At 45.4% G+C, this 14373-nt stretch overlaps 1 protein-coding gene and 1 long non-coding RNA gene across 4 annotated transcripts in view; one reads left to right on the forward strand and one right to left on the reverse strand.

The window, feature by feature from the left end:
- Positions 1-14373, forward strand: part of LOC309514509 — a 266727-nt gene that overhangs the window by 139873 nt on the left and 112481 nt on the right. The gene's annotated exons all lie outside the window — the stretch shown is intronic.
- EPB41L4A (erythrocyte membrane protein band 4.1 like 4A) overlaps positions 1-14373 on the reverse strand; it is a 111376-nt gene that overhangs the window by 31835 nt on the left and 65168 nt on the right. For all 3 annotated transcript variants that reach the window (XR_014211984.1, XM_082191577.1, XM_082191578.1), the window contains exons 12-13: positions 13017-13094; positions 8805-8926 (exon numbers count right to left, since the gene is read on the reverse strand). Coding sequence is in view for 2 of the 3 variants with exons in the window: in XM_082191577.1 (XP_082047703.1) it covers positions 8805-8926; positions 13017-13094 (200 nt within the window). In the remaining variant the exon portion in view is untranslated. The remainder of the gene's footprint in view (positions 1-8804; positions 8927-13016; positions 13095-14373) is intronic.

A 14373-nucleotide genomic window follows, 5' to 3' on the forward strand; every position in this document is an offset into this window, starting at 1 on the left:
CATCATGAGCGACCCAGCCGGAGCAGGGGGAGGAGCTGATCCAAGCTTGGAAGAAAGATGCCGAGCATTGGAGGTCCAACTGGCGCTGCAGACGGCGAGGCTCGAGGAGAGGAGGGCTCAAGATGCAGACAAGAAGGGGAGAACCACTCAGTTCCCCAGAAAGGTACCAGGATTGGTGCAGAAGTTTGGGGGGGACCCCAAGGATTACCATGCCTTTAGGACTGAAATGCAATATGCCCTGAATGTCCAGTTTGATGAGTTCCCTGATGAGGAATCTCGAGTTGCTTTTGTAATTGGGCATCTTGAGAAGGGCGCGCGAGACTGGGTTCGACCCCTGATGGCAACGCACAACGATATCCTAAAGGACACTATGAAATTTTTTCGTGCAATGGATATCATGTTTTCCAGCGACGTTGAGGAAGGGGCGGTGCGCAGACAGTTAATGGCTTGCAAGCAGGGAAGCAGATCTGTCCGTGAGTACTGGACTGAATTTACCATGCTGATTCACAGATTGGGGTGGGATTTATCGGCAGCACCCATTCAGATGCTATTTGAAGAAGGTCTTTCTTCAGCTGTGAAAGACGAGCTGGCCAGGAGCCCCAGGGCGGTGTCTATGGATCAGCTGACCAAATCTGCGCTGACCATTGGAGCGCGCCAGGAGGCAAGAGCCTTGGAGAGGCGGGAAGGGAGAGGGGAACGTTGGAAGGAGTTACGCATTCCAGACATTCCTGAGCCAGCTTTCCCGCCGGCAGAGCCGATGGAAATCGGAACAGCCCGCGCGCGCGCAGTTTCAAAGCCCAGTGAGGGGGCGAAGAAGGAGGGAAAGGGAGCCCGGAAATGCTATCTCTGCCAACAGCCAGGCCACTTTGCCAGAGTCTGCCCCCAGAGGAAGGAATGGCAAGGGATGGTGGGAACTGTTGAGGGGGAAGAGCAGGGAGAAACGGAGCAGGTAAAAGCCAACGCCTGGTTGCCATCAGGGCACTGCAGCCAGGCCAAAGAGCAGTGAAAGTGCCCCTTCCCCAAGTGCCAGTACCAGAAGCTCCTCGACCGGCTCTAGTGATTGAAGTGTCGCTAGAGCTGCAAAATGGACACCCCCTAAAAATAAAGGCACTGTTGGACTCAGGCAGCTCCTGCAATTTTATGAGCAAGGAGTTTGCTGCTGAACACCAGATACAGACTATCCCTTTAAGCAACCCCCTGCAGGTGACCACGATCGATGGCAGGGAACTGTTGGGAGGAGGAGTCAGCTTGCAGACCATCCCAATGATAATGAGGGTGGCAAGGCACACAGAACTGATAGCGTTTAATGTGGCCACCTTGGGAGGTGCTCCCATTATTTTGGGAATGAGCTGGCTAGCCCTACATGATCCGCTGGTGGGCTGGCATCAAAGAGTGGTTTCCTTCGGTTCCGCACATTGCTTAGAACACTGCAGGGGGGAAAAGGGGTCAGCAGGGGCCCAAGCCACCCTGGCAGGGACTGAAGTAGTGGAGAAGGGGAAGGTGCCACCACAGTATGCTGATCTCAGCGACGTGTTCAGCGAGAAGGAAGCTGACCAACTACCTCCGCATAGACCCTTTGATTGCCAGATCAATTTACTCCCTGGAGCACAGCTTCCTGTAGGCAAGTTGTATGCCATGTCAGACAGGGAAATGCAGGAGTTGCGAGCGTTCATTGACAAGAACCTGAAGAGGGGCTTCATCAGAGAGTCCAAGGCAGCGGGGGGTAGCCCAGTGTTTTTTGTGGACAAAAAAAACACGGACAAGCCGAGGCTGGTATGTGACTTTCGGGCCTTAAATGCAGTGACAGAGCCGGCGGCTTTTCCCATGCCCAGGATTGATGATATTTTGACCAGGGTGCGGAAGGGAAAGATTTTTACAAAGCTGGACCTAAGGGGGGCGTACAACCTGATACGTATAAGGAAAGGGGATGAATGGAAGACCACCATGTTCACCCCTTTGGGGGCATTTGAATACTTAGTTATGCCTTTTGGATTACAAACAGGCTCCGCGTGTTTTCAAGCTTTCATGAACCACGTACTGGGGCCTTTGCTCTACAAGAATTGCGTGGCCTTCTTAGATGACGTGTTGGTGTATTCGGAGAATGAGGAGCAACATGTGAGAGACGTCAGAGAAGTGTTGAGCAGGCTGCAAGCCAACCGACTGTGGGTGAAACTGGAGAAGTGTCAGTTTCATACCAAGGAGGTGGAATTCCTGGGGTACCGCTTGTCAGACAAAGGGTTGGCCATGGACCCCGGCAAGGTTCAAGCGGTGCTGGAATGGAAAACACCCAAGACCAAGAAGGATGTGCAGAGGTTCCTAGGGTTTGGAAACTTTTATCGTAAGTTCATCCGCAACTTCGCCCACCTGACGGCGCCCATCACGGACTGTCTCAGCAGCAAAAAGAAGTTTGTTTGGACGGGGGAGGCGGAGCGAGCGTTTGAGGAACTGAAAAGGGCCTTCGCCTCTGGCGAACAACTTCTACATGTGGATTTACAAAAAAAGCTGAGGGTCGAAACAGACGCGTCGGACCGAGCCATAGGGGCGGTGCTTCTTCTGCAGCCGGGGAAGGAGGGGTCGGAGTGGCGACCGTGTGCCTTCTTTTCGCGGAAGCTGAACAAGTCTGAGAGGAACTACACGGTGTACGACCGGGAACTTCTTGCAATTTATGAGGCCTTCCGGAGATGGAGGCACCTACTAATTGGTGCACAACAGAAGGTGCAAGTGTGCACGGACCATAAGAATCTAGAGTATTGGAGAACTGCGCGAGTGCTCAACCAACGGCAGTTGAGATGGGCCCAGGAGTTCTCCAAATTTAACTTTGAGATTTGTTACGTACCAGGCCCGGAGAACGTTAGGGCGGACGCTCTCTCACGCAAACCTGAATATTTGGAGGGAGAGGGTGTACCCGAAGAGACCCATGTCATTCCCGAGGACCGCTGGGTGTGTGGGGCGGCATTGGTGGGGCAAAGGGAACTGGTAGAGGGAACGGGGCAGGATGTATACGCCCAGGACAAACTCAGGAGTCTTAGGAGGGAGGGAGACAAACCCGGGGGTTTTGAGGAGAGAAATGGGGCGTTGTACTACAAGGGAGCGTTATACATACCTGAAGGGGAATTGAGGGAAAAGGTACTCAAGCAACTGCACGATAACCCCACAGCAGGGCATTTTGGGCAACACAAAACCATGTGGCTGGTTACCAGGGAATTCTGGTGGCCCAAGGTCAGGGAAGATGTGCGTGAATATGTGAGAGGGTGTGACCGTTGCCAACGAGCCAAGGGGGAGAGGCGGGCACCGGCAGGTTTATTAGAACCACTACCCACGCCGGAAAGACCGTGGGAGGCAGTGGCAATAGATTTTATGACTGATTTGCCCAGGTCCAAAGGGAAAACAGCCATTATGGTGGTGGTAGATCTGTTAACCAAGATGGCACACTTTATAGCCTGCTCACATGCGGTCACAGCAGAAGAAACCGCCAAATTGTTTGTGGAAAATGTGTTTAGGTTGCATGGCGCCCCCTTGAGGGTGGTTTCGGACCGAGGGAAACAATTTACTTCCAGGTTCTGGAGGAAGCTCATGAGCTTACTGCATGTAGAGGTTAATTTCTCTACTGCCCGTCATCCAGAGACCAACGGGCAGGCGGAAAGAGCTAATGGTGTCCTCCAGCAATATTTGAGGTGTTATGTTAATGACAGAGAGAATGATTGGGTGGAGAAGCTGGCGTTGGCAGAATTTGCTTACAACAATGCAGAGAACGTGTCCACGGGAATGAGCCCTTTTTTGGCCAATCACGGGTGTCATCCCCGAGCCTTCCCAGGGGGGGAGGGGGAGAACTGGAGCGTTCCAGCAGCAGAACAGTTCGTTGAAGAAATGGAAGCGATCCATCGCCAACTCCAACTTAATTTAAACCGGGCGAAGGAGGAATATAAGAGGCAGGCAGACAAAACCAGAAGGGAAGGGGAAAGCCTTAGGGTGGGAGACCAGGTGTGGCTGTCCACCCAAGGGTTACCATTTAAAGGAGGTTGTAAGAAGTTAAGACCCAAAAGACTGGGCCCATTTGAAGTCACGCAACAGGTCAACCCAGTGGCTTTCAGACTCCGGTTACCGAACCACATGAAGTTGCACCCAGTGTTCCACAGATCGTTGCTGTCACCGTATATAGGGGACAGAGAGGGGAGGGTCAATAGGGGACCAGCGATGGAGGAAAAAGAACACAGCTACCATGCAGCGGAGATCCTAGATTCCAGGTGGAAAGGAGAGCAAGTAGAGTATTTGGTAATGTGGGAAGGGGAACCGGAGTCGGAAAACACCTGGGTCAGAGCAGAGGATGTAGATGACGAGGTTCTAATTGAAACTTTTCATCAGAGATTCCCTCGAAAACCCCAGCCAGTGGCGAGGTTCCGGAGGGAATACTTCGCCACCACAGACGAAGAAGAGGAGTTGGAGGGGTTCTCTGATTCCGAGGTGGAGGAGGATTCAGCGAGTCGGAACAAAGACCGATGGAGGGAGATGTTCGAGACGTCGGAAGATGAAGAGGATTCGTTTCGGGGTTTCAGCTCCTCACCGCCCAGAGGAGAGGGAGGGGGCGGGGGGGAAGGGGGCCCTGGAGGGGAGGTGGATGTCAGGGAACTGACATCAGAGGGAAAGGAGGTGATAGGGCTCCCAGAGACTGGGAGAGACTCAACAGCCAAGGCAGGGACCAGCAGGGGGAGCGCGGGGTCTCTGGAGGAGGATCTCAGGGATACTGAGAGAGATGCAGCAGCGCAGGCAGGAAGCAGGGGGGAGAAAGGGGTGAGAGACACGTCCAGTGAAAATAGTGGGGAGGTGTCAGAAGCAATTGCAGGGAGACCCATGCTTCGTCGGAAGCTGTCACGTCGTGAGTCCAGGAGACGTGTTTCCGTTAAGGAACTTCTTTGTTGGAGGCGTTTCCGCAAACAGCCACTGTCGGACTCTAACAGTGACTAGAGCAGACATGTCTGAGGAGCTCTGTCACACACAGAGGTTTGTGGGGCCGCACAAACTCTGAAGGGGCACCATTTTAAGCACAAGCAGCTAATCATCCCCTAATAGAGGTAATCCATAAAACTAGAATAATTGATAAATTTGCTCCATTTAAACAAAAGAAAAATTGAATTTCTCTAGAACTGTGATTATATTCTCTAAATCTAATGTAACAGGTTAGTTTAGCCATTATTATATAATCCCCATGTACGTTCTTTAATCGTTGGACTTTAATCATTTGTATATTGCCAGTAATAAGCAGCAGGAAAAGATTTAAGAGGGCACTATTTACTTTCAACAATTAAAAAATAAGGAATCCGTTAGAGGACAAACTACACCTTTTGAAAAGGTCTCTTTTATACAGGTATTAAAGGTGCAGAAGCCTTGACTTCTTTTATACCTGCTCAGTCTACCACCACTAGTCATAAAGGAAAGCATTACAAATGTGTATATAGTCCATTGGAAAGCAGTTAACATTGCTTCTTTAATAATATGATTTGTAGTATTTCTCATTGAATATATTGAAACTTTACCTTGTCCCTGACACACATGATCTGCAAAGTGGATCAAAAGCAGGTAGCTTTCTTTAATAATTCAAATTATCAGTGAAATATTATATTTATTCTATTCATTATTCACTTAGTTAAAGTTGTGCTTGCGAAAATACCCACGGAAAATACAGGAAGTGCTGCTTGAACTGTAAGCAGAAGCGAAGCAAGAAACAGCATAGCTGATAGCTCAATAACGTCAATGTTACGCTGCCCTATATTATCCCAAAATAACAAGCTGTTTCCAGAGGAAGTTGATCTCTTGTTTAAACCAGAAAATGTGTGATAATCTGTAAGGAAAGGAGTGTCTTCCTGATACAAATACACACCGCAAATCGCTTCTAATTTCAGAGAAGCAGAACTACAGTCTCTCCCTAGGTTACATCCAAACCTGGAGGGTGGAATAATGTTACTGCTGGAAGCACTAACTTCTGCTAGACATCAAAGAGACCATAAATAATGTGGAATATTCCTGGACCATGCAGCTGCCCAGCTCTTCTGAACTCCTTGCTTTAATAAGGTGTTTTTTGAGAAATCCCATGAGCAGAACTTGTCAAGATTTCATATCCAGGTTCCCCCGCCCATTATTTTTAAAATTCACTGTGGTATTTCTCTACTCTTTATATAACTATTTAAATAAACATGTGTGGAAGTTATTAGCATTTAAACTAGATGCTTTACTTTCAGTGGGGTTTTCAAAAGCACTCAGTACCAGCTAAATTCTCCTCCCATCAACTGCGAAGCTAGAATCTCTTGCTTCAGTTAACTTAAGAGCCAAACTCCATATGAATGTTGGTCACATGTTTAATGAATGTGCTTAACTTAGCTGCTTCTGGTTTACAGAAAAAGCAGCTGCAGGGGCCAGATTCAGATCAGGGACCTATCTGGGGAGGTCAAGGGACACATGGAGCAGGAAGAAGAAGGTGAAGCCTCAGCCTTGGATTCAAGCATGGCTCCTTCCCCGCCGCAGCCCAACATGAACCACCAGCAAAAACAGCAGCAGAAGCCCAGGAAGCAGCAGTTGAGTGAGCCCAATAATAATAATAATAATAATAATAATAATAATAATAATAATAATAATAATAATTTATTTATACCCCGCCCATCTGGCTGGGCCTCCCCAGCCACTCTGGGCGGCTTCCATAAAAACCAAAAATACAATAAAATATCACACGTTAAAAACTTCCCTGAACAGGGCTGCCTTAAGATGTCTCCTGAATGTCAGGTAGTTGTTTATCGCCTTGACATCTGCTGGAAGGGTGTTCCACAGGGCGGGCGCCACTACCGATAAGGCCCTCTGCCTGGTTCCCTGTAGCTTTGCTTCTCGCAATGAGGGAACCGCCAGAAGGCCCTCGGCGCTGGACCTCAGCGTCCGGGCAGAATGATGGGGGTGGAGACGCTCCTTCAGGTATACTGGACCGAGGCCATTTAGGGCTTTAAAGGTCAGCACCAACACTTTGAATTGTGCTCGGAAACGTACTGGGAGCCAATGCAGGTCTTTCAAGATAACATAGAGATGGAAGCTTCCCCATTTCCACACTTTCCAGATCCTCTGCCCACCCCCATATCTCATCCACCCCACTGGCTGATTGCCCTTCAGTCATGCCTTCCATGGTCAGCAGCCTGGACGCAGAGACCAAGATCCAGCTCTGAGTGACCAGCTGTGAATTCATCCAGGCTGCTGAGATCCTGCTGAGGATCTCCCTCAGCATCTTTATTATGGCCTCTCCTTCCTGCCTGGTGGACTCAACGAGCCACCCTACTTGCTGCCCTCAGCAGCCAACTTTTCCTCCACCAACATGTTGGCCAAGGTGTGGCTGAAGAAGCTGGAACAGCAGCTGGTGGATGGGACACTATGTGGGTCCTGAGTGTGGTGGAGGCACTGCTGGACCTCCTAAGCTGGCCTCTTCAGATAATGCAAATGTATCACGCTGCTCTGGAGGAACAGGCTCATCTTGGACTTCCTCGAGTGGGAATTGACTTTCTGATTATCAAGAGTGACGTGGGTGAATTCCTCATCAACAGTGCCTGAGAAGGCTACCCAGAGTCAACATCCACCTTACCAGAGGTAGGTCTGAGAACTCTGCTGTCTCCACCATGGCTCACTATCTGAGGACCCCAACCACTGCAGCGCCTGACTGTGCTGGCTTAACAACAAGCATTATGTGTATTTTAATGAACTGAATAGAGTGAAATGTTTTGAGTCACAGAGGTGTAGAGTGTGTGTATTAACATAATCATGCTCAGCTTAATTCTTTGTTAATGTCTTTAATATTTAATGCTATTTTGTTAATGTCTTTAATATTGTTTTGTTAATCTGAAAAGGATATTTAACCTGATCATTCCTAAAAAAAACCAAAATCTTTTTGCTTCGAATAATGGGGACCAAAAAAGCTAACTGATTTATTTAGGTACGTGACAACAGCAGCTAGAACTTTATATGCACAGAAATGGAAAAAAGGATTAGCAAAAAAGGAAGAATGGCTTATGAAACTGATGGGACTATACTGAAATGGCGAAATTAACTGCCAAACTATGAGGACATAAAGATGAAATGTTTAAGGAGGGATGGAGACAATCTATCAAAGTATCACCCAGTTAATGATAGTGAAGTTTAGATAATGAAAACATATGCATTGTAAAAACAGCTAATAAAAAAGTAAAATAATTTTAAAAAAATCAGAAAGGAGGGGTGGGAAGTCCAGAAGAAATTTTTATGGGGGGGACTTTGTATATGGCGATAATTTTTTTGGAATATTTTTGGAGATTTAATAAAAATGACGTGAAAAAATATTGTTTTGTTCATCATATATCATATATAATACAATTGTTGCTGTAATTCTTATGTTAAGCTTATTTTCAGTTCCTGTTTCATGAATAGTGCTTTATAGATTGCAATTGTTCTACTGATGAGTTGTTAATTATTATAACAAATTATTTTATATGATTTTATATGATTTGTTCTATTATGTTGTTGCTTTTTTCGTCCGTAAGCCGCTTTGAGAGAGAATTGAATAAAAAGCGGCATATAAATACAACAAATCTAATCTAATCAAAAGCTTTCTGATGAAAATTGCCCCCAGTCTGTCTGTTATTTGCCCCTGAAGGTGCTGTTTACTGCAAACAGCACCAAAAATAAGAGGAAAATTTGGAAGGAGTCTGAAACTAGTCAATCAATTGTAGCTTTGTAATGGACTCTAAAGTATTCCCTTCTGTTTAAATCTCAGTGTAACAGGAACTGTGTTCAGCAACGCTTACCAATCTGTGGTGTTTTGGATGCTCTTTTTGGATAAGTTTTACTACGACTTCTTTCAACTGTTTGGTCAGGTCGAGGAAGCTGGATAGAGATGTCTTTGTTCATTTGCAAAGCTGTTCTCCCACTAGAAAATGAAACAAAATGAGTCAAGTAGGTTTTCTGTACTTCAAACAATTAAAAGGAAAAATGTGTCCCATTGTCTTCACAATATAACAACTTCCTTCACCCCCTCCCTTCCGCTACCCTGCAAGTTTTCCAGTTTAATCTTGAGGTATAACTGAATTCCCTTCCATTTTCCAGTATGTGTGTGTGTTGAAGTGGCACAGCGAATCTGTATTTTGTACTTCCTTAACTTCCATCTTTGTTTGGGCCAGCTAAGCACTAAGTGAATCTCTAGCAAGCGCTCTTGCTTCCCTCAACAAGTAAAAAACATCTCCCAGCAATAAGTCTTGAAAGTGCATAAAACAGATGCTTAAAGGAGGTAGTTTCACTACTCCTCCTAGCAGCTGGAAATGCCAAAGATTGCAAGGCATGTGCTCTGCTACTGAGCCTTGTTCACCTGTAAGGTGTTGGGGTGTGCAACTCAAACCAGGACCTGCCACAGGCAGTCTCCACTGCCTTCACCCCTGCACCAACAGCATTCTAGTCCTTAGAGGAAAACCAGGCAGATTAGGCTTCATGGATCAAGAGCAGTAATAGTCAAATTTAGACTTCGTCATGAGGTCTCAGTGGGGGTTAAAACAATTTTAAAATACATTGAAGTCAGTAAAAGCAAATTACGGTCAATATAATAGAGTGGGTACTAAAATATTTTATGTATCAAGGCAGGGTAAAGATGTACCTGAAGGAGCATCTCCACCCCCCTTCATTCAGCCCAGACACTGGGGTCCAGCTCCGAGGGCCTTCTGGCAGTTCCCTCACTGTGAGAAGTGAAACTACAGGGAACCAGGTAGAGGGCCTTCTCGTAAGACTCAGGTGAGTCAGCAACAAGCTGATCACTGCGTAATTTAAAAAGGGGGGTGTTTGGAACTCTGTTAGAATATGGAACTTGCTAGCACAAGTTAGGAAGGATGTGATTAAACAATATATCCTCTCCTGCCTCCCTAATCATCCCCACAAATTTCAATAGGAAAAAAATGTAAGGTTCTGTACTTAGGAAGGATGAACCAGCTGCACAAATACCAGGGTAGTTGAAGTCTCCCTTAGAATCATATCTCTCTTTTTTGAATGTTTGGTAATCTGCTCTAGGAAGGCATCATCCAATATCCAATCCTTCAATCTGTCTTGGAGGGTCTATAGCAGACACCCACAGTAAGGTCACTGATGTTTTCCTTTCCTAATTTTGTTATCCACATACTCTCAATCTGCCTTCCATGCTCCAAGTCATGGAACTCTACACAAGTGTACACATCCTTTATATATAATGTTATTCCTCCTCCCTTCCTGTTTGGTCTATTCTTTTTGAGTCTTATCTCACCAGGTTTCAGTAATACCTATGAATGAAAACACCCTTGATGTTCTATTGTGTGTTTATTGGACTGATAAGTCCTGTCTCACTTGCTCAATGCACTACTTGATTACCAACCTTGGCAATCCTGAACTCCCAGCTGCGGCTGGTACTGGAGCTTGGCCAAAGCTTGACAAAACACTGACACCCTCCCAAGAACAAAAGCTGCTGTTGAAATCTGCTCACTGGAAGTGAACAAGGGTGGAATCATACATCCTCTAAAACCATGGCCGCTACAAAAAATCAAAGATCATATGGGTGAACCACTACTTAATCTGGTGCATTTGTGTGAACCAGCTTCCTGTGAACTGGCAGAGATTCTCACCACACCAGTGGAACCACTCTTGCTCAGCACTAAATCACCATTAAATCTTTCTTGTGCAACCATGTCTCTAGAATACTATGTTCTTAACTTGACCAAAATAGGTCAAAGCAGTTATTTTTGTAAATAGATGTGCAAACGTGAGAACAGCAGCAGATTAAGCTTTCCCCCTCAGAAATGGCAAGTTGCAGAGACTAAAAGTGCCACTTCTAAATTAGCTGTATAATTAACTATTACGTTAAATATATACTGAAGTTAAAATGTTCCTTCCTTCTTTCCCAACTGCTTCCTCAATTAAAATATAATTATAATATTAAAACAGAAAACATTACTGCAATGGCAGGACAATGTTGCAAGACACAAAGATCCACCAAATCCAAACTCTTTCATGCCAGAGAATTCCAGTGTTAGTATAAAAACAATTGGGAACAGGTTAGTCTAAAATGTCAAGATTTAAATATCAAGCAAAACGTTCTGCAAATGGCATCAAGAAAACGTTTTAAAACAAGGAGCCATTTCGCAGCTAATGTGCTCTTGTTTTTCCTGTCGCAGAATAAGATCTGATAACATTATTTCAGCTTCAACAAAAGCAAAATTCATGGACTTGCCAAGCTTTGTTCTTGAACAACCATTAATGGTGCAAAATACAGCACTTTCCCAGCAATAATTCCCAATTGCCAAAACATCTGCAGTTGAATGATTGAAAAACATCCAGGTGGATTTGTTTAATGAGTGAAGAGCAATTATACTGTATGTAAAGAAACAGTAATTACTGACGGACTCGTATGAATAGGCTCTGCAGGGACAGGTTCTGTTTTACCAACAAAATGCCAGAAGGCAGCCAAAGAAGAAAACTTTAAAAATTTCTCCCTAAGCATCCCAACATTTGCTTTGACACGTGTGCATTTAGTGGGTTTACAATGTGTACATTCAGTTGTGTAAGCAGGGAGCTTATCAGAAACTTAGCTTTATATACCTTATTTTTTAAAATGCCAATTTGCTTGTTAGCCAGAAAATATGAACTGCTAATCCCCAGGTCATTTAAAGCCTTGGTTACAAGTGGTGGACTTCATTATTTATGAAGGCTTACTGTACATGCATGTATGTATGTATGTATGTATGGGACGCGGGTGGCACTGTGGGTTAAACCACAGAGCCTAGGACTTGCCAATCAGAAGGTCGGCGGTTCGAATCCCCGCAACGGGGTGAGCTCCCGTTGCTCGGTCCCTGCTCCTTCCAAACTAGCAGTTCGAAAGCACGTCAAAGTGCAAGTAGATAAATAGGTACCGCTCCGGCGGGAAGGTAAACGGCGTTTCCGCGCACTGCTCTGGTTCGCCAGAAGAGGCATAGTCATGCTGGCCACATGACCCGGAAGCTGTCTGCAGACAAACGCCAGCTCCCTCGGCCAATAAAGCGAGATGAGCGCCGCAACCCCAGAGTCGGTCACGACTGGACCTAATGGTCAGGGGTCCCTTTACCTTTTTACTGTACATGCAAGCTGCTAGGCAGTTTCAATTTGACCCATTCACTAATGCAGAGCCAATGCTTTGGGGGGAAACCCGCTGATTTTGATTGGCCATAGACAAGTTATGCGGGGGACTTGGGAAGACAAAAGGTATGCAAATGATAAACCAGATAATCATGAAACAATCTACATTTAAAAAATTGCAGCCTTGCAAGACAAATATTAGGTAAAGGTAAAGGTAAAGGGACCCCTGACCATTAGGTCCAGTTGTGGCGCTCATCTTGCTTTATTGGCCGAGGAGCCGGCATACAGTTTCCGGTTCATGTGGCCAGCATGACTAAGCCGCTTCTGGCGAACCAGAGCAGCGCACAGAAATGCCGTTTACCTTCCCGCCGTAGCAGTACCTATTTATCTACTTGCACTTTGACGTGCTTTTGAACTGCCAGGTTGGCAGGAGCAGGGACCGAGCAACGGGAGATCACCCCATCGTGGGGATTCGAACCGCCGACCTTCTGATCGGCAAGTCCTAGGCTCTGTGGTTTAACCCACAGCGCCACCAGCATCCCTACGCCAAACAGGGCATACCACCCCAGACCATGGTCAGTGATGATGAGAGCTGTAGTCAAGGAACATCTACAGGGACACAGATTCCCCAACAGATTCTGCACAACCGATCAAAGCATATTCTATTTTTCATGGAACCACACGCTGCATCTATTATAATAAGAGGTGGAGGTAGATGAGCTCAGGGAGCCCATTTTTAAGCTGTGCCTATAATATAACAGCTACTCCAGAAAGAAGTAAGGAACAAAAATACACAGCAAAGGATACCTAAAATAATAATAAGATCATAAACATAAACATGTAAAAAAGAGTGCTTAGTATGAAGGTTTGGCATCATACTAACAAAGTTTCCTTACCTATACCGGTGCTTATAGCCAAGAGGCCCAAGTTTGCCAAGTTTTCTTGATAGAGAATTGGATTCGTTTTCTGGCATTCTGTATCAGTTTTAAAAATAAGTTAATTAAATATGGTACAAAGCTATGCAAGAGAACATAGACTGTCTGCAGGCTTCTCTAAGTGACAACCCTATTACAGGCAATTTTATAAGACTGAAGATCTGCAGCTAGAGGGAAACCCACTATATTTGTTCTTTTCCTATTTAAACAAATACTCCAATTTTTTTATTGTCGTCCTTTTTAAAGCTAGAGAAGCATGACCAGGAAGATGTAGTTATGCTTACATTCTGTTGATCAGTACCAATGATTTAAATGATTTCAAGAGAGCACAAGCACAAGTAACTTTCTAAGATGCACATTACTTCAAAGTGTATCCTCTGGAATTTAAAGCTTTTTGCTCTGTTGGACGGTAAGCTGTATCTCAACAGAACATAAATACTGAAAGAGTGCATGGAGATCCCACGGCTGAAAAGTTGTATATTAAGGCTTCTATAAATATGGGGCACAATTCTGTCAAAGTTGAAAATGTCAGTGTTAATAACTTTACAGTGCTGCAGTCCTGCACACAGTTATCCCTAGGCAAGTCCCATTGATATCAACAAGACTCAAGTACAGGTAATTTATGTGCTGGATTGCTTCAGATTCTGCCTACCACACTGATCTCAAGAGCATTTGCACGAAGACCGAGACTTTAATGATTCTATGAAACTAAGAAAAACCCTTCCTATATCTGTCTCATGAAAGTTCTGAGAAGTTTCACAAATTCTATCTCTTGAAATTATGTAATATGCATAATAGAATATTTCACCCACTAGGTGGGGCCACACCATTTTTCAATGCTATAGGTACTATTTGCTTGTAGGGTTTTATAAAAGAGATTAAAAACTAGCTGTTCAGAGGAGCAAGCTGGGAGCTGCTCTCTCTAGTTGTAGTGAAACAAGTAAGATCTTCACAGTAACAACATGTATAGGTGCACAATGGAGCTTCTTTAGTTCCAGATGGCACTTAATGAGTGTGAGCGAGGGTGGGAAACCTTTTTCAGCCTGAAGGTCCTATTCCCTTGCCCCTAGGGGGCTGCATATCACTGGTGAGAGGAGTTGGAGGCAAATCACAGAATTGGAGAGTTGGAAGTGACCCCGAGGTTCCCTAGTCCAATCTCTTGCAATGCAGGAATCGCAACTAAAGCATCCATGACAGATGGCCATCCAACCTCTGCTTAAAAACCTCCAAGGAAGGAGAGTCCACCACCTTCCAAGGGAGACCGTTCCACTGTCCATCATTGTGGGCAGAGCAATGGATGTGTTTCTTACAAAAACCA

Source organism: Podarcis vaucheri (assembly GCF_965113315.1).
Source record: "Podarcis vaucheri genome assembly, chromosome: 11".
NCBI lineage: Eukaryota > Metazoa > Chordata > Lepidosauria > Squamata > Lacertidae > Podarcis > Podarcis vaucheri.